The sequence below is a fragment of the Myripristis murdjan genome, chromosome 13 (assembly GCF_902150065.1).
Source record: "Myripristis murdjan chromosome 13, fMyrMur1.1, whole genome shotgun sequence".
Taxonomy (NCBI): domain Eukaryota; kingdom Metazoa; phylum Chordata; class Actinopteri; order Holocentriformes; family Holocentridae; genus Myripristis; species Myripristis murdjan.
Window position 1 is genome coordinate 5,635,661 of NC_043992.1, and position 20,481 is coordinate 5,656,141.

Consider the following 20,481-nt stretch of genomic DNA (forward strand, 5'->3'; position numbering starts at 1 on the left):
GTATTATTAGTAGCATAGAAATTTAGGAGTATTACTACGTCATGCTTGATGATAATTACTAATCATACACAAAATCTGGTTGGATGATACATACAATGTTTATCTGGCCTCATAATTCTGCTTTTGAAATACCCACGCAGCTTGTCAAACCAAGTAAACGCACACGTTTATTCTGAAAATAATGAACCGGAAGTGGTCCCTCAATCTGCTCTGCGCAGTTGCAGAAGCTTGTAGTCCAAGTAGTGGAAGTCGTGTGTGTTTTCCACAGCCACAGTTATTTGCATCATAGTTATCAATGTTTATCAGAAATTTTTGGAGGCGACAGGACGAGAAGTGACGCGGCTGCAACAAGTTTTGTAAAAATGAAGTAAGTGCCTCTGCCGGGACTGAATAAAAACATACGCAGACGTTTTAGCTAGCCGGGGCTGAGGTTAGCTAACTGCCGGTAAGGTTAAAGCTAGCTGACATAACGTTAGCAAACGTGATAACTGAAATAACTGCGACTTCTCCATATTAACTTTAAGGTCGTAATAGGTTGATCGGTATGTGTAACGTTAATTACAGTTAAAGTCAACATTAGTTAACTTGACATTACTTGCTCATGTAATACAGGTTGAACTCTGTGGTCTCTCGGCTGTGTAACGTTGCGTGGTGCGTAACCTCAGTTAACTAGTCAGTAAATGAAGCTGATATGGATTATTTTGCAGGATAAACATCGAGGGTCTGTTGGTGTATTTCCCGTATGATTACATTTATCCGGAGCAGTACTCCTACATGCTGGAACTGAAGAGGACATTGGATGCCAAGGTAACACGTGGGGTGACAAAGACAAAAAAACAAAACAAACAAAAACAAAACAAAACAAAAAACAGCATCATAAGTGTCTCAGTAATGTGTTATGTCATCTGTCAAGCATGTTGGAGGCAGTGTTATGGCATGGACATGTGTAGCTGCCAATAGAACTAGGTCACCATTGTCTATTCATGATGTGACTGCTGATGGCAGTAGCGAGATGAATTCTGATGTTTATAGAGGCGTACTATCTGCTCAGATTCAGCAAAATGCCACAAAACTGATAGGACGGTGCTTCACAGCACAGATGGACAATGACCCAAAACACAATGCGAAAGCAACCCAAGAGTTACTCTAAGCAAAGAAGTGGAATATTCTTCAATGGCCATTTCAGTCCCCAGACCTGAACCCAACTGAGCATGTTTTTCACTTGCTGAAGACCAAAATGAAGGCTGAAAGACCCACAAATAAGCAGCAGATGAGGGCAGCTGCACTAAGGCTTGGCAGAGCATCTCAAGGGAGAAAACTCAGAATCTGGTGACCTCCATGGGCTCCAGACTTCAGGCAGACATGGACTGCAAAGGATTTTCCTTCAAATATTGGATATAAATAAATAATCCTTATAATAATCCTTACACTTAGTTATATATGTTGTGTATAGTTTGTCCAATTACTTTTGAGCCTCTGAAAATGGCGTGAAAAGGTATAAAACTGGCTGTAATACCTACGGTGTTAATTCCATATCTTTTTCAACCCCTTAAATTAAAGCTGAAAGGCTGCACTCTAATCACATCTTGATTACTCCATTTCAAATCCACTGTGGTAGTGTGCAAGGACAAAATTATAAGCACTTATGGGCAAGTTGGTCAGACATCTACTTGCCCGAAGTTGGTTTTTACTTGGCCCATAGTAATTGTTTCATTTCAGCTGCTGTCAAATAAAGACATGTCTCACATGTCTTAAAGAAAAGAACAGTGCAGAAGTTGCTCTCTCATTTCATTTACTATGGATAAAATACAAAATCAATTTTCTGTGAAAACACAAAATGCTAAGCTTTAAATGAATGTATAAATGATAGTGTACTTTTTTGAAGTGGGGTTGTATCTGCCACAGAGAGCTCTCTTCTCTCCTCCAGTTTGCTGCACCAGTGCTGAGAACAGTCCAACTCCACTTCAAAAAAGTAAACTACGTTATCCCTTTAAAAAGAGCAAAGTGTACATGGTTAAAAAATGTGCCCATTTTGTCGGCCTTCATAGCGCAAACAGCGCAGCCATTCATTGTGTATGTGGTCATGCTGCGCTCAAAAATTTTTTAACTTGGGCGCAGCACCCTGTGACGACACCTTGGCACGTCCAATAGGAGAGAATAGTGGAATCTGAAAAAAACTCACAGTTTATCTCTCCTTTCAAATGAGAGGACAGCACAAATGAAGGCTGTAGTTTCAGTTGCCCACTTTTTGGTTTAACCTAGTGGAAGAGATTGAGAGTGTTAACTTTATGGTGGGTGTTAGAGCCATATTGTAAATTAGTATTTTCTGCTTAGAGCACGTTTACATGCACACCATATTCCTGTATGATTTGGAATATCCGCAATATTCCGGTTGCGCACGTGTCATGTAAACACGCACCGAACCCGATTAAGGTCATATTCCGGTTGGAGAAAATTCTGAATAAGACCCCTGGCATATGCCTGTTCCAACCGGAATATTGTGCCATGTAAACACCTTAATCGGGTATCTTCTTCTTCTTCTTCTTTTTCTTCTTCTTCAGAAGACTTCTTCTTCTGAACTTCCGGCAGGCCAGACGCCTATACGCGTACTGCTGCCCCCCACGGCTGAGTTTTGCATTACGTAAGAGAGCGGAATACGCTGAAACACGGGAACATGCCAAGTAACATGTAAACGGAATATTCCAGTTGCCGCAGCGCAGTTACCTTAACCGGAATATTCACCAGAACCGGAATATGGTGTGCATGTAAACGTAGTGTAATTGTGTAATTGCAGTGGGTGGATGTTTTGTGACTATTTCAATTTATGTTATCATTTAAGATGTTTTGCACCGATAGAAGAAATTGTGTTTAGTTTGACTTAATGTGCTCAATCATGTTGCATTGATTTATGTCATTTAGGGTTTATCTGTGCTCCATTAGTCTATCCAGCTATTGGAAGATAATAGCTTAAGTAGTCAAGTGTAAGTCAGTGTGCACAGCGTAATCAATGGAGCAGGATGTGGAGGAACAGTTTTCTGACCGTACTTTAGTCGGTTGTTCTTTCAGTGTTTTTTTTTTTTTGGGGGGGGGTTGTTTTTTTGCTTTTTTTAATCCCTTAGGGCTATAGACTCACAAGTGAGTGAATAATATAGGACTCTAGGTAGAGACCTTTTTTGTTTTGTATTTTGGTGGTTTATAAAATAAACCTATGTTATTCCTGCCTCGTTTATGCCGTGTGGATGTTAATTAGTTCAGTTTGCAAGCTGTAGACGGCATGTAGAATATTGGAGCCTGGGCAACACCACGAGCCAGAAACTTTACATCCTTTTAAAGTGTCAAAGAAAGATTTTACTGGGATTTTGTCACTGTAGCGGGGGTATGTGTGATTGCCATCTTGTGTTGTTTACTTTTAGGGTCATGGAGTTCTGGAGATGCCCTCAGGAACTGGGAAGACTATCTCGCTGCTGTCTCTCATCGTTGCCTACCAGAGGGTGAGTTGTGTAGCTGCTAGTCTTCATGCAGACATATGGCATTATATAATGCGTCTTTACATTCATGGACTTCACATTCTGATGAAATTGTTATGCTCAGGTGGCAAAAAACAGTTACTTACATTCTATCTGTCTGATTATCTCTATCTGCCTATTTTTCTCGTTGTTTGTTTTAGCCACTAATTCTGTCTTTCTCAGGCCTTTCCACTGGAAGTGACCAAACTAATCTACTGCTCCAGAACAGTTCCAGAGATTGAGAAGGTGAGTTAGTGACAAATAAATCCTAATTGCCACTGAGGGAGGCAGGAGGGCCTGGTGGTCAGGAAGACTGTCCTGTAATTGAAAGGTCACAGGTTCAGTCCTCTGTAACAACAACCTTTTAAGTTGTTTTTCTCAGGGCATCATCTAAAATGTGCAAAATGATCACAACAAGTGGTAATAGGTTTTTATGAGTTCAGACTCCGCTTAAGGCTGTGCAGTATGGACAAAATCCTCTATCACAATATGGATAATTTCATATCTTGATATGTATATATTTGTCTCTCTCTCTCTCTCTCTCTCTCTCTCTCTCTCTCTCTCTCTCTCTCTCGCTATACACCCACACGTGTGTGTTTGTGTGTGTATATATATAGTAGTAATGACGTGTTGAAAGACAACTAGGAGCTCTGACTCAATGACATAATGTTGAAATACCACTGTAAAGTGGCTGTTGAGACAACAACGATAGAAACAATATAAGAAAATTTCCAACAATGCACTTTTTCTCTCGTCCCACAATATATATCGTCATAGCGCTCAACCCTACTTGTCAATACTGACAGCTTTACAATGACAGTAACTTAGTATAATGATGTAATAACCCCAGATAAATGTATTATACAGTATACCGTATTTCCCCAATTAATCGCCCGGCCGCAAATAGACGCCTGGTTCTTATAAACGCCTGGGGTCTGCACCCATTTTGCGTATTAAACGCCCACCCGAATAACTGCCGGGGCGATTATTTGCATTATATTGAGGTAACCCAAAATATGGCTATTCACCTTATTTTTGCAGAAGTAAACAGTTAGCCGCACAAAAACTGTGCGGCACTTCTGTTTTCTGTCAAAATAAGAGAGCTAGCTAACGTTAGAAAAAAAAAGGTGTACTGTAATCTTAAATCGACCGACTGTAAATATGTTGGACAGTAACTGTCATCACAATAATGGCCTGGTGCAGGTCTGTGCAAAAATAAATAAAGGCCTGCAGCGAATAGCCGCCTGGTTCTTTTAAACGCTTGATTTTGCGTATTAAATGCCCGGGCAATTAATTGGGGAAATACGGTAAATCAAGTTAAGCTAACTTTTCCACAAGGTAACTTTCATGCAGCAACAGGATTTACTCTAAAATCATACAAAAAAGGCTTCTAAAAACCACAGTAAAAAACATGTATGTGACCATTGTGTGTGTGGTCAGGTGGTGGAGGAGCTCAGGAAGCTGATGGAGTTTTATTCCAAGGAGACTGGAGAGAGCAGCAACTTCCTGGCTCTGGCACTCTCATCCAGGAAGAACCTCTGCATCCACCCTGAGGTATGACCGCCTGCTATCTCCTCAAGGTGTTTGTGTGTTTATGTGATTGATTGACTTTGTGTGTGTGTGTGTGTGTGTGTCTGTGTCTGTGTCGATGGATGTGGATGATGACGTCTGTTTTGTCTGCGACAGACAGACAAACATTGATACTTCTTAGAGGGATTTCTGTTTTTCTGGTGACAAACTACACTTCCAAAGCTAAACATGTTACAGTGGCCCACATAGTAGGTGGGTTTCCATCCACCTGTTTTAATTCACATTTTCAATTTGCGCATTGAAAACCCGAATGGACACACTGAAAATTAAAAAAAAAATAAAAAAAAAATCTCCATATATCGCAAAAAAAGTTTTTACACTTGGGGGAGGTGGAAAAGTTGGTGTATCACTAAAAGGAAAATGCCAATAAGTGCTATGGAAACAGGTTTAGCGAATAAACGGGACACTCATGACTTCTGCTCAGGGTTGCAAAGAGGCGGAAAACTGCTGGTAAATTTCTGGAAGCATTCCAGAAACTTTCCATGGGAAGTTCAGCTGGGAAATTTTGGAAATTGTGTTTTGTCTTAAGCAGACATGCGTGCAAACTAATGACATTTTTGACTTTGACTTATTTTGAGTAGATTTTTTTCTCAGTCCTTCAACATTGATGGTGGATAAATTAATAGAAATAAGCTCAAGGAATAGATGAACTCTCCCCAGTCAGCATGCTAAATCAAACTATAACCTACATTCTTGTATGATAACTGTATTTGTATGAAAACTGGCGAGCAGAAGGCAGAAGAACCAGCATCACAGTTGAGCTGGCTAGCACCATGATAGATAGCCTCTTAAATAGCTGCTGTGTAAACACATTTTGACTTATTTTTTCCAGTTAAACTTTTATATCATAGGTCAAATATATTTACCCCAGTCATATCATCAAAACCTTCTTTACCGGATGTAGTCCGTGAGCTAAAATGTAGGCCTCGTTGTGTGGCCTCAGTCGTCCTGCTGCTGTGTGCAGGATTCTAGAAATGATCTGTGCATGGGTTTGAGGAACGCACAGTGCAGGGCAGGAATTCAACTGAATTTGCATTAAATCTTGTTGTTTTAACCAGGATTATGCTGCAAGATGGTTTTTCTTCAACTACATTAAGTTCCCGCTTATAGGCTAACATGCAGTTATGCAAATTTCCAGATTCTTCCTGTAAATTCCTGTTAATTCCCATATATTCCCATCAATTCCCATGGAAAGTTTCCAACTTTGAAAACTCCTGGAATTTTGCAACCATAGTCCCGCTTCACTGTGCAGACGAAAAATGGCGGCAAATGACAACACCTGGTATGTTTGGACAGAAGAAGAGAGTTTTGATTTTTGACTGACGTGCCTGTAATATGTCATCACATTGCGCCCTCTTCTTCTGCAATGGTATAATGTCATCCGGCTGGAGAATTAGTGCCACCTATTGCTTACCTTGATGAACCAACTCCAAATATTCGCACAACAGAAGTGGATGGAAATGCACATAAATTCGCTTTTTGTTTTTTGCAGATTTTCTGAAAATTCAGTTAAAATTTGCGATATATTTGGATGGAAACCTGACTAGTGGCTAGTACATGTAGAGCCTTCATCTGTGTAGTCTGATTGTAACCACGCTCCTGTACCCCTGTCCAGGTGAGCTGTCTGCGCTATGGTAAAGAGGTAGATGGGAAGTGCCACAGCTTGACGGCGTCATACATTCGCGCACAACATCACAGCAACCCCAGCCTGCCGGTGTGTCGTTTCTATGAGGTGAGAAGTCATCTGAGATTGTTAGACCAGGCCAGACGGTGTTTTTTACCTGAAGTTTAGCAGGCAGGCTACAAGAAGGTTCATACCAGAGGAAGGTAAACTAGAACTCGCCATCACAAATTGATGATGCGTGTTACCAGCATGAAATACCACTTGCATGATTGTATTGTTTTTATGTAAAACACAACCTATCTGGTATTGAAGTGGAAAGTTCCTCAAGCGAAGTGTTTGACCACAGTCTGGTGTTCATACCCATTTTTTTTCTTTGTCTTTGTCTACAGGAAACAATGCCCTGTCAAATACAGTGTATTGTAGTACTGTACACTGTACACATCAATGTTACTATAGTTAACTAAAACTAAACTACAACTAGGTGTGAAAGACATTTTAGATAACTAAACAAAAATAAGAACTTGACTAGAACGTATAAACGTATACAATATCAGATACATTTTGTGTTCAAAATAGAAATGTGAACCTTTTAATCAAGCTGAAACCTTTCCATCTGGCCTCAAACAACTCACCAAAACACATTGTAAATAGTTTGACTGTTTGACCACAGTCTGGAGTTTTCATCTTTGTCATTTTAGATTAAGCATTGCACAGTCTGGTTCAGTGTCTATGCCCTATGCTAACTTATGTGTCAGTTGAGTATCAGTTTCATTATTATGACGGGAATGTGTAATTTCCAGCTTACTGCAGTCCCTTTTGTGAGATTTCCTACTTTTCCTGCACTACATTTAAGAAGCAAATCTTGTACTTTTTACTGCACTACATTTATCTAATGACTGGAATTACTAGTTATTTTGCAGAAGCAGCTTTTCCATTCAAAACGTCAACTGCGATGCATCATTTGAGTGTAAAAACTAGCCAACAGGATATGGAGCAGTTAGAGCTACAACATTAAATTACTTATTACTGGTTAATGTATCAATAATTTAACTCTCTGAAAGGAATCGTTCTTCACAATGAGTACTTTTATTTTTCATATGATCTACATTTTACTGACATTTCTTCTGTACTTTTACTGAAGTGCAATTATGAACGCAGTGTTTCCCCTAGGACTCTGGCTTTGGTGAGGGGCGATGCGCATGAAACACGCGAAACGCGCATCCCCCCTCGCCAAAGCCAGAATCCTTGGGGAAACACTCACATCATGGGTGCACACGTGTGTGACTATTGTGTGGTTAGAGCGGAGCCCCACCCTGCCTTCTCACAAGACAGCAGAGTGCATTCCGACCAGATAAACCCTGTACTGAAATTATATAAATTAGATTAATAACCAACCTGAACATATTTAGTGTATTTGATAAAAATGCGGTCTAAACATATTCTATAGAAACATGACGATAAATTATTTCTGTTGTGATTTTATTTATTTTTTAATTTGAGAATTAAAAAATAAGTGACTTTCAGACGAGGCGGGAGGCTCTGTTGGCCAGGCACTGCGACCCGCCAGTAGAATGATAAGGGAAACACTGATGTAGTAAGGAGTATTATGGAGTATTTTTTATAATACTGCTACTTCAGTAAAGGATTTGAGGACTTCTTTCCACCACTGCGCTGATCCAAGGTTATGATGACTCCATAATGTCACCCTCCAGTCAGTTTTTGCTCTCTGTTGGTTCATCTGTTTCCTGTAGGAGTTTGATGCAGTCGGTCGCTCCGTGCCCCTGGTTGCTGGCATCTATAACCTTGATGACCTGAAGGACTACGGCAGGAGGAAAGGCTGGTGTCCTTACTATCTGGCTCGCCATGCAGTGAGTAACTTTGCAAGGTGCTAGTAGAGATAGACAGAGTGGGTTGAAATAAAGCGTGTAAAGTGCCAGCACTTGACAGTGTTGATCTCTTCTCTTATTGTCCTCCCAGATCCTTCATGCCAACATTGTGGTGTACAGCTATCACTACCTGCTGGACCCAAAGATTGCTGACCTGGTGTCCAAGGAACTGGCCAAGAAATCAGTGGTGGTGTTTGATGAGGCTCATAACATAGGTGAGAATGAAAAAATGGATTTACTTGAGTTGGGACAAAATATCATTATATATCAAAAATTAAAAGATCAGTAAGTATTGATATACCAAAATACTTTCTCATGTGATATAACATAATTTTCACAGATGCACGTTTGAGTTCCCAGGAGGCATATTTGTTCCCTGCCTTTAGGTGTTTTAACTGAAACTGGTCTGTCATGTACATGCTACAGTTGCTGTAGATTGGAACTCTCAAAAACACAAGTAACTTCCTGTTTACTAGACCATTATTTTGCCTTTTCCTGGGTATATTTTCTTCTTAAGTTACAGATATTATGTTTGCTTTTGAAGATCTGGGAAGAGTTCTTAAGTAATGTATTTTCTCATCTTTTATTGTTTCACCTTGATTCCATGCTCCTTTTTTCTTGCCTCTCCTCCACCAGACAATGTGTGTATTGACTCCATGAGTGTGAACATCACTAGACGGACGCTGGATCGCTGCCAGAATAACGTAGACACACTGCAGAACACCATACGCAAGTAAGAGGGCAGAGGGCAAAGGTCAGCAGCTAAAGCCATGTTCTCTCTAAGTCAGATAAATTTAAAAGCACATTTTTTTTGTCTCTGTTTTGGACTTTTGTCCACACTACGCCTATGTTTTCCTCTCATAAAAACAGTGCTCATTGAAAATGCTCTCCAAAGTTATTTGACAACAGCAGTCTGGTGTTATACTGTGGAGGGAAAATGTCAATTTTGAATTCTCCTGGCTTAGTTTGGGCATGGTTTGAGGAAAAAAAAAGAAGGTGTTTGTGTGTGTGTGTGTGTGTGTGTGTGTGTGTGTGTGTGTGTGTTTGTGTGTGTGCATATAAATTTTGACCTTGTTTTAGCATGGAGGTCGTCACGTTCCTGTTGTTATCTCTGCTCCCCCGCTGTATGCTGCAGTATAAAGGAGACAGACGCTGCCAAACTGAAGGAGGAGTACAGGCGGTTGGTGGAGGGGCTGAAGGAAGCCAACGTTGCCAGAGAAACAGACGTCTATATGGCAAATCCTGTATTACCAGATGAGATTCTTCAAGGTAGGAAGTTAACACTACCCATCATATGGCTGGGAAATTTTTGCTGTCTCTGCTAAATTTGATTCCTCAGCCTAATAACCCCCTATAGATCATTGTACAGGTGAGGCACAGAGGGAAGACAAGCTGCTTACTATGGTCTGCCAACATCTGCCACTCTTTGCCACGTATGAGCATGCTGTTCCTCGTCTGAGCAGTAGGTTGGGGCGTGCTGCCAGGCTTAATGAATCCTTTTATGGCAGGCTTTGCTGTTTTTGGTGTGCAGTTTCCCACTACGCTGCAGCTCTCCAGGACCTTGGCCAGCTTAGCCAGGATTTGTTCATGGTGCCACCTAAAGCATCCCTGGGTCAACGTCACTTTGCACCCTGAAACGATGTGCTGGAGGCTTGCCTTGATGTTGCCACACAGGGAACAGCCTACCTAGACATTTAGACATTAGATTAATTCATTAAATTAGACATTAGAATGCTAATTAGACATTTTAAAAGGGATTTTATAATTTCTTGGGCTTTTTACATACGTGACATGTTTTTTTTTTTTTTTTTTTTAACTATTTGTGCTTTTATTCATCCTTCAGTTTGTATTGCTTTTATAACAAATAGTTTAAACAAAAAAGGAAGGAAAAAATAAATTTCCCACTAAAACTTGACACCACATCTTACATTTCTCTTTGCTCTCTTTTGTCTACTATCTCTTCATCTCTCTCTTTCTCTCTCTCTCTCACTCCATCTGTGTCTCTGTCTCGCTCTCTCACTCACAGAGGCGGTTCCCGGCAGTATTCGTACAGCAGAGCACTTTGTTGGTTTCATGAGGCGTTTCCTTGAATACCTGAAGGCCCGTCTGAGGGTCCACCATGTTGTGCAGGAGAGTGCCCCTCAGTTCCTCAAAGACGTCTTTGACAAGGTCTGCATCGACCGTAAGCCTCTGAGGTCAGTGTGGCCTCTGGCTGCTGATAAAACCACCACTGATTAGAAATGAGTCATGTCCATCACTGTAAGACGTACAGGAGGGCAGATAGAAGGTCATTGTTATCATACTGTCAGCTGTTTTAATGTTTAATTTTTATTGCCGTAGCTATATGTGTACATATCTTGTGTTATGTTGTGCTTTTCTACTGGTTTGTTTCAGTGTTTTTTTTTTTTTTCGTAGCACAGTTTAGAGAGCAAAAGTCTGTGGTTGAAATCTTAAGAGTCCCAATAAGATGTTAATTTTTTTTTTTTTTTTTTTTTTTTTGAGATGATGTGTGAGACTACTCGCTCAATCAGTTCTTTGCCCCCTCCCTCATTTGCTTATTTTTTTCTCACCTCCTCACTCGCACCCTTGCTCATCTCCTCATTCACTTCCACACTTACTTTATCACGTTCATGCTTTTTCATTCACTCCCATCCTCTCACCTTGACTTCTCCTCCTCCCCTCTGTTGGTGGATCTGCAGGTTTTGTGCAGAGCGTTTGCGCTCTTTGTTGCGGACTCTGGAGATTGCAGACATCACAGATTTCTCACCTGTTACTCTCATCTCCAATTTTGCCACCCTGGTCAGCACCTACAGCCAAGGTAGTGAACACACATCACGCATCTTTTACGCTTCTCTTTTTTCTGTAAGGGAGCAATTTTATCCATATTTAGTTGGCTAAGTTCAAATATTTCGATTTGGTTGAAGCACTTACAGTTGCTCCACATTTCCCTGTGACTCACTGATGTTCACTTCACATAAAATGCATATTCTTCATTCTGACTTCTGTATTCACACATATGTTATTAATTGTTCTCTATGCGCCTATAATTCGTTTTTTTCACAGTGCTACATCTTTAATTTCATCACATTTTTTGTCAAAGCTAAAACGTCCCCAGGGGACTTTTTTAAAGTTACACTTTTGGGGTTTGCTGTCAAATTAAATCCCAAGGTTATGCCAAAATTTGAGTTTTATTGTTTGATTTGACTGAGCTTTGTGTTTTGTTTCTCTTTCCCTGCCACATTAAGGTTTTACCATTATCATCGAGCCCTTTGAGGACCGAACTCCAACCATCGCTAACCCTGTGCTGCACTTCAGGTAGGCTCAAATGTATCATGGTTAAGTCCCAGATTTCATATGTTATGCTGTAAAAATTATTCTGTGTGCTTGTAGCCACGAGCAATCAACACGATTGACTTGAATGGAGGAGTCAGTGACTCAGAAAACACAGATCTTTCTTTTTTCAAAATATTTTCTTTGTTTTGTGCCTATAGTCAGTAGGAATGACTTTCGGTCCTGCTGATGATGTAACCGAGATTATGCAGTTGTTTGGTGGGCACTTTAATCTACAACACCACTCTGTACCATGAGGGCATGGACCTTTTCTTTATGTCGATCACAGGCTACCATAGCTCAGGAGGACCCACCAAATATGTGAAACCACATACAACTGAGCCAATTGTGACATTATATTACAGAGGTCGGGGGGGAGTGAATTCCAGAGTCGGGGGGCAGAGTGGCAGAAAGCTCTGCCTCCCACGGTAGTGAGGCAAGGAGAGGGAACAGTGAGGTTGATGGTGGAACCTGATCTAAGGGTGCGGGTGGGGAAGCTAATGGAGAGTAGATCAGAGAGGTATGGGGGGGCCAAGTTGTGGATGGTCTTGTATGTCAAAAGTAGGATCTTGTATTGGATGCGGTGAGTAATGGGGAGCCAATTTAGCTGTTGTAAGACAGGGGTGATGTGACAGGTAGATGGGGTCTGGGTAATGATGCGGGCGGCAGAGTTCTGAACCAGCTGAAGTTTATGGAGTGACTTATGAAGGAGACCAAACAGATGGGAGTTGCAGTAGTCAAGCCGGGAAGTGACTAGACTATGGACCAGAATTGCAGTGGTGTGTGGGGTGAGGGAGGCGCGGAGACGATTAATGTTGTGAAGGTGAAAGTAGGCAAATCGGGTGATGCTACTGATGTGGGCTTGGAAGGATAATGTGCTGTCGAGGATGATACCCAGACTCTTAACCTGGGGGGAGGGGGAAACAAATGATTGTCCATCCTGTAAATGAATATTGAAAAATTATTTGTCTGCTGCTCTGCCTCTTTTCTCTCCTGTCTCAGCTGTATGGATCCTTCCATCGCCATCAAGCCTGTATTTGAACGATTCCAGTCGGTCATTATTACCTCTGGGGTAATGTTAGTTAGTTCTTGTTTGTCTTGTTCATCTCATTCTTACCCTTTTAATACAGTGTTTTTCTCCAAATTAAAAAAAAAAATCCAGCTCCCTTCAATCTGAAACTCCACAACTCAAAAGTGTGATGTAATTTTTTTTTTTTTAACTTGTGGCACCTGTTTGAAGACCTGCCGTTGTTCTGACCCTCTGGTCTGGTTTCTCTCCTCAGACGCTCTCTCCACTCGACATCTATCCCAGAATACTGGACTTCCGCCCTGTTACCATGGCATCCTTCACCATGACGCTTGCACGGACTTGCCTCTGTCCCCTGGTGGGTAGCACTCACATACACGCATACACGCGCGCACACACACACACATTTGAATACATAGACCTAGCTCTGTTTGATAGTTGGGTATATTCTCAGGCGGGTTTAGATGGGGCAAGATGGATGAGTCATGCCCCTCCACCCCCGAAACAAAACAAAACAACAAAAAACATGGAAACCCCACATTTGACCAGCTGATCACTCTCAATCACATCTTACCCACACTTTGTTGCTGGATGTATTTGTTACTGAAGTCTGTTCAACTCATAAATGTATTACTTTCTTTTCTTCTCTTACTTCATCCATCCGTCCATGTCTTGTAGATTGTGGGTAGGGGAAATGACCAGGTGGCGCTGAGCTCAAAGTTTGAGACCAGAGAAGACTTTGGTCAGTAGGAATGTCTTCTACATCATTTATATTATATTATACATCATTTATTACTGTCACATTTGTGTTTGACATTCTGCTGATGCAAATGATTACAAAAATTAGAATCTATATGTTGAATGTTGCAACTCGACATAAGATGGTATTGCTATCAGTTATTTTTCAATACATAAAAATGATTGAAATGCAACTTAAAAGAAAATAACATTTAATTATAGAGATATTTCTTTCTTTTAAATACAACATATTACTTTCTGTCTTTTTCCTCTGATTTCCAGCTGTCATCCGCAACTATGGCAACCTGCTTCTTGAGATGTCTGCCATCGTTCCTGATGGCATTGTGGCATTTTTCACAAGCTATGTCTACATGGAGAACATAGTGGCATCCTGGTATGAACAGGTGAGAGTGATCATGAGGAAGAAGGTTGTTGATGACCTGGCAGTGATTGCCATGCACCAGCTCAGAATTTAAATATGGACAACAATTTATCAGATTTACCTGCTGCTTTCCTATATATTTTGGAGTGCACCATCAGCATTGTATAGTGTAATTGTCATGCACAGACTCTTTGCAACTCAGCAGATTTACACAAGCATATGCACATTAAAGGTTTTATGTCTGAATGCTATGTGACATGAAGGACAGAAGAAAAAAATCATTAATTTCAAATGCTCAATATCTCCTTCTCTGTGCTATTGTGTGCGCATGCTTGTTTGTGTGCAGGGCATCCTGGAGAACATCCAGAGGAACAAGCTGATCTTCATTGAGACTCCAGATGCTTCAGAGACCAGCATGGCCCTGGAGAAATACCAGGAGGTCAGAACGAAACCTTCATTTAAACAGCAGGCCAGGACAAAATAAGACATAAATAAATATCGCACAAAAAGAAAGCAAATTTGTGTTTGGTAGATTATTTCTTTGTTGTAACAATGCATTTTAGCAATAAATCTTACACCATTGGAAAGCTGTTGGAAACTGTTTATTTCCCTTTTAAATGGTGACACATTTGTAAGGAACATGCATTTGTGGGATGAGCAGCAGCAGAGCTGGTTGAAGAATGGGATGCCATCCCACAGCAGTGTGTGACCAGGCTGGTGACCAGCATGAGGAGGAGGTGCCAGGTTGTTGTGGCTGTGTATGGTTCCTCCACACGCTACTGAGGCTCCTGTTTGTTAAATGAATAAATTGTTAAATTGCCAATATGTCTGTTTTTTTCAAACTTCAATCATCCAATCCACCAAACACCAAACAAGAGTCAATTGCAGAATAAGCTTTTTGGCATTGGCAGAGAAGATTTGGCAAATTTTTCAGGGGCGCAACCCACATACTCAGCTTTGCTGCTCATCCCACAAATGCATGCTCCTTACAAATGTGTCACCATTTAAAAGGGAAATAAACAGGCTTTCCAACGGTATAAGATTTATTGCCGAGAAGCATTGTTACAACAAAGAAATAATCTACCAAACACAAATTTCCTTACTTTTTGTGTGATGTTTATAAAATAAAATAAATATCCCTTTAACTATAGGAACCCAGTGACTCCCAAGGTAGATGCTAATTATGGGTCATGTTGTAAACTTGATCTGGAAGACAGTGTGATTCCAACTCATTAACCATCAGGAGCTGGGCTGCTGTACGGAGTACATACTATGGGCTTGTGATGATATTTTGTCTGTCTGTTCTCCACAGGCTTGTGAGAATGGCAGAGGAGCCGTCCTTCTGTCTGTGGCCCGAGGAAAAGTGTCTGAAGGAATAGACTTTGGTAAATGATCATTGTATCAGTATCACTATCAGTCTGTTTATGATGGTGTGCTTCTCTGAATATTAACCCTCCCGCCCAGGCTCCATATCTTTCTTTCACCGTTGTCCTGTAGTTATGTGCCTGCTGCAGTGCAGAAATACACTGCTATTCTGCATACTTACTATTAAGTGCCTGCTGCTTAAGTGCCTTAATGTTAGTAATGTTAAAGCTCAGACAGAGCTTTTGACCTACGTCAAAAGGTGTGTCAATTTTCAAACCAATTGGACTTTGCGTTTTTTCGTAATTTACGTTTAAAATCGCGTTTTTGCCCTCATTGGAAAATAATGGGGAGCCAGCCGTCACCCAGGCATTTTCAAAGCCTCACAGCTCCCTCATTCTTTGGCCGACAAACTCAATTCAAAGCTTAAATTTTTCATGTCTGCTGTAGTTTGGTAGAAAACACATTTTAAGTTTGGAGCTTCTTTTGGCCCGACTGACTTTTGAATGAGTGTGTATTGTGTGAGCTAGAGTGAGTGACATGGCCACAATTTTCACTCCACATACATAACATTTTGGAAAGTAGTAGGAAAATTGGTTTTGTTTTGAAAAATCAAACTACAGAAGCACAGCAGCTTAAACTTTTTAAACGCTGACACTTAGGGCCTTCTCACATTGGCAAGTTTGTACTGTGCCCAAGCACGTTTGCCCCTAAAATCCAGATTCTTTGACCAGTGTGAGCGCTCCATTCTGTGCTTGAAAACAGTACACTTCCCCCGCTCTGGCACGGTTGAAGGGGGTGTGCTTCAGCACGGTATGGACGCATACACAAGCACATGCACGGTCACGCACGCAATGCGAACATGGATACGACGTAAATCATGCAACTTTCCTCCTGCCTCTGCAAAATTGTTTAATGCGCAGCGCGATTACTGGTGAATGGCCACATTGTGCAATCAATAATCAACCATGTTGTCTGTGTCATTGTCCGTTGTGCTGCTGCAACCGCATATAAACAAAAGTCAGTTTATAATGAAATCGACTGTGTGCACTGCGCATCTGTCAGGTCCGGCAGACCGGCCGCGGCACCTCAAAAGACCATGGCAACTGTCTAACAGCCACCCAGAACACCATAGTAGCCAGCTGCCAATGCTCTAGCAACAGTAACCATTTAGCAAAACAACTACAAATGAAATACAACCTACAAACAACATAGAGAAGGGAAAGGCGGTTTAGGACAAGGCCACGCGGTCGGCAACAGAAGGAAGCGCAGTTAAAGTTTCTTGAGAAATTTTAGCCAATTCAAGTTGTTTATTATTGGACAGTCTTCTCCAGATCTTTAAATTGCCGTTAAAGATGTGTAAACATAAAGATCATGAGCTTTCTTCCTCTTTCCCCCATAGTACACCACTTTGGTCGGGCAGTGATCATGTTTGGAGTGCCATATGTTTACACACAGAGCCGAATTCTCAAGGTCAGTGCTGCTGCTCTGTTGTTTGTGCTCATCACACCAGTTCACATCATACACAGGACTAGCAAAGGAATTTAAAATTTTACAGGTCCAGAAAAACTTGGGAATTGCATCAAAATGCTTGGTTTTAAGTTTCATGTTTAACTTTATTTAGAGCTAGAGGTCACAAGTTTACTAGAAACAAACCCCCTGACTTAATCATAGTGGACAAGAACACACACATAGACACACACACACACACACACAGATTTGTAATATTTCAAATTTTACAGTGTTATTGCCCAATCACTGTCAGCATACGTCAAACAAAATCTTCATATCCAGTTGAATGTTGATTTGTAAAAAGAACAGAATGTGTGAAACCTGTTGGCATTTTTAAATCTTGTCTCATGCCCCTCTGCTCAGTCTGGGCTGAGTCTTCCAATTCATTATAAATATTCTGACATATTTTCATATTTTTTTCTCTCTCTCTCTCTCTCTCTGACACACTCTTGCTGCAGGCCCGTCTGGAGTATCTTCGGGATCAATTCCAAATTAGAGAAAATGACTTCCTGACATTTGATGCCATGCGACATGCAGCCCAGTGTGTAGGCAGAGCCATCAGGGGCAAGACTGACTATGGGCTCATGATTTTCGCTGACAAGGTGTGTGCGTGTGTGTGCGTGTGTGTGTGTGTGTGTGAATCTTAATCACGTATGAATCTTAAGTTTGCATACACACCGTCATAGTAGTTTTGTATTTTCTGAGTTCACGCCATTAGAAACCTGCATGGTGTTAGTACAGTTGGACAAAATATCACTGTATCTTTGATCTCAACATCAATCTTGTGACACTGTTGTGCAGCCATTTGTAATGTGGATATGATGATGACAAATAGCAGAACAGCTACAGCAGTCTTAAAACGTTCAGGAAATTCCTTCCTTTTCCTGTGATGCAGCCTTTAAAACCACCAAAAGACAAGACTTACACTCTTTAACATTATACAAAGTCCAGCATTCAAGGCATTATCTTGTCATAATATCAATAAAATAGTGATACATTAGCAAACACTGGTGATTTTGGAGTGCATTGGTGTGAACTGGTTTAAAGCAAGAGATTGTTTTACAGACACAGCTACAACCCAGCGTTTCTCTTTACTTCCTCTTTAAAGTTTTGCTGAGTCTAGAGTACCACGTGTCAAAAAAAAAAAAAAAAAAAAAAAAAAAAAAGACTCCCATTCGCAGCACCAGCTCTACGTCGAGCAGCACAGGAGCTGTAATGACTCTGTCCTCCCCACAGCGTTATGCCAGGGCAGACAAGCGTGGCAAGCTGCCACGCTGGATTCAGGAACACATGAGCGACGGCAGCCTGAACCTCACTGTGGACGAGACTGTGCAGCTGGCCAAGCACTTCCTGCGGCAGATGGCTCAGCCTTTCAGACAGGTGGGAACAGTGTGCAACATCAAAAAGACCCAAGAGCTGGAAAACTTGGGCAGATCAGTCAGCTTACACTTAATGTTTGAACACATAGCAGGAGTGATACGATCTAAACCTGCCCTTGTCTCTGATGTTTCACCACACTACCTGATTCCTTACATGAAATACTATTGGAAATGGATAAGGCTTCTATTAGGGGTATAGCCGTTCAATAAACCCATGGTTCACTTTATATTTTAGGAGCTTTTTTTGCTATGGGAGTGAATGGAGAGATTAAAATACAGTATTATGGATTTGCAGGCCAGGGGAGCGCAGAGCAACTTATTTTCTACAGTTTACTCCTCAATCATAAATTATCTCCCTCCCTCTATCTCTCTCTGTCTCTCTCTCTATGTCCCTGTCTCTTTCTCTCTTGCCGCCCACAAGGAGGACCAGCTCGGTCTGTCTCTGCTGACCCTAGAGCAGCTGGAGTCTGAGGAGATCCTGCAGAAAATCACCCAGATTGCTCATCAGGCTTGAAGGTTACACACACAACATGATGCAGTCATCATGGCGCCATTTGAAGAGGCTGGTGGCCACTGCTGCTATGACATGACATGACATGACATGACATCATCATCACCGCTGAGGAGCTCAGTGACCAGAACCAGTCAGTCAGTGTTGTGTGGTGTCTGTTTTGACTTGCCTGGAGTCGAGGCTCAGAAAGAGTTTGGTGAACTGTCAGTCACAAAAACTACAATTAACTCTTCCACATACTCCTTAACTTTCTTACAGTCATTGTCCCATGTAAACTCCACCCATCTGGAACCAAAAGTAGGCTGACAGTGTTTCTGTGGCTAAAACAAACCATGACAAGTACTGATATTTAAAAAATATATTTTGGCCCAGATGTAGTAAGTTTCAGTTCTGATTTCTGACTGGATGATGACCAGCCAAGATTAAAATGTCTCTAAACCTGAGCCTCATTAAAGCTGTTCAACACTCATGTATTTCAAATAAGACATCCACACTGAGTTTACAGAATAATTAACACCACTGCTGCCTGCTCCTGTCTCTCTGTTCTTCAACATGTTATTTTTTCATTGACCAAACGTCGTTATTATGATTTGCTTTACATTATTTTCTTTATCATTCAGAGGGAAGTGAACATAATGTAAAGTACCATGAAAAATTATTTGTTGAATCATTGCTTTAAAAAAAAAAAAAGAGAAAGAGACTCCTCAAAATTCCATGACTTTCCAGATGTTACGTGACCTGTGGGAGCCCTGGTAGGTGTTGATGGAGATCAGTACAAAGTGTTTTTATACTAAAAAAAAAAAGGGGGGGGGGGGCATTCAGCTCAGTCATACAAAGATGGGCCTAATATTTTATATTCTCATTCTATTCAGTATTTCAAATCACTCAGACATTTACAAAGAGGGAATGTGACAGAAATATCAAGAAAAGGAATGACTGGATTCTGTTACTTTATGTTTTACTCCTCAGAAGGATTCACTGGTTTGGTTTGGGACAACTTAGATTAGTGTTATTTTTCAGTCCATTACATATGTCATTTTGTTAAAATGTTGCACTGAGAAGTAACGGAAACATTTTGTCCCAAAATGTCTTATTCTGAAAACATGCTTTGTTTTTTTGTTTGTTTTGTTTTTTTAAATAAAGAGAATCAGTTTGTCAGTTGCATTAAAACTGTCCTATCAGTGGTTGTTATTCAGTCCAAACCAGTCAATGTTGTGTCTGTCATACAGATATGTATCCATTGTTACTTGTTTGCTTTGCTACTGCAACTGTACATAGTCGCATTTTGTAATGAAATCTAATATTTGTATCTTTGTACCAACAAGGAGGCTGGGAAATAAATGCTTGTTTGTACTTTGACCTGTGTTGTTTTCTAATTTAAAATGTTTTCATTGTAATGGAATTTGCAAGAGTGGTCTGTGAAAGCAAAACAGAAAATATAATGATTGATAGGCTTAGACTAATATCAGTTTGCTCATGTATCAGGATGATAGTGTTTGAAAATCAGAGTGGCGTTAGGTGATTTTATTCAAAAGTTTCAGTCCATCTCTAAAACTTGAAATGAAATATGCCTCAGTTTGTCTTAAGGAGGTGCCAACCCTAAAATAAGTACAATAATTACAATAGTCTCAGTT

At 40.8% G+C, this 20,481-nt stretch overlaps 1 protein-coding gene across 1 annotated transcript; it reads left to right on the plus strand.

Annotated features, from left to right (window-relative positions):
• The first annotated feature begins 218 nt into the window (after nucleotides 1-218).
• Nucleotides 219-20,206, plus strand: ercc2 (excision repair cross-complementation group 2). Its single transcript, XM_030066479.1, has 23 exons — nucleotides 219-367; nucleotides 708-807; nucleotides 3,414-3,491; nucleotides 3,690-3,752; nucleotides 4,947-5,060; nucleotides 6,712-6,828; nucleotides 8,472-8,588; nucleotides 8,698-8,821; nucleotides 9,243-9,339; nucleotides 9,742-9,875; nucleotides 10,633-10,801; nucleotides 11,306-11,424; nucleotides 11,852-11,921; nucleotides 12,939-13,008; nucleotides 13,220-13,321; nucleotides 13,642-13,705; nucleotides 13,984-14,105; nucleotides 14,430-14,522; nucleotides 15,396-15,468; nucleotides 16,848-16,918; nucleotides 17,416-17,559; nucleotides 18,194-18,337; nucleotides 18,758-20,206. The coding sequence occupies exons 1-23, from the start codon at nucleotides 363-365 to the stop codon at nucleotides 18,848-18,850; spliced, it is 2,283 nt and encodes a 760-aa protein (XP_029922339.1). The 5' UTR covers nucleotides 219-362; the 3' UTR covers nucleotides 18,851-20,206.
• The last annotated feature ends 275 nt before the right edge of the window (nucleotides 20,207-20,481 follow it).

Excerpts from the sequence above, each read along its gene's own strand:
- ercc2 (XM_030066479.1), top strand. Across the intron at positions 10,802-11,305 it reads ATCGACCGTAAGCCTCTGAG|GTTTTGTGCAGAGCGTTTGC; the intron begins GTCAGTGTGGCC and ends GTGGATCTGCAG. Across the intron at positions 14,106-14,429 it reads TGGCATCCTGGTATGAACAG|GGCATCCTGGAGAACATCCA; the intron begins GTGAGAGTGATC and ends GTTTGTGTGCAG.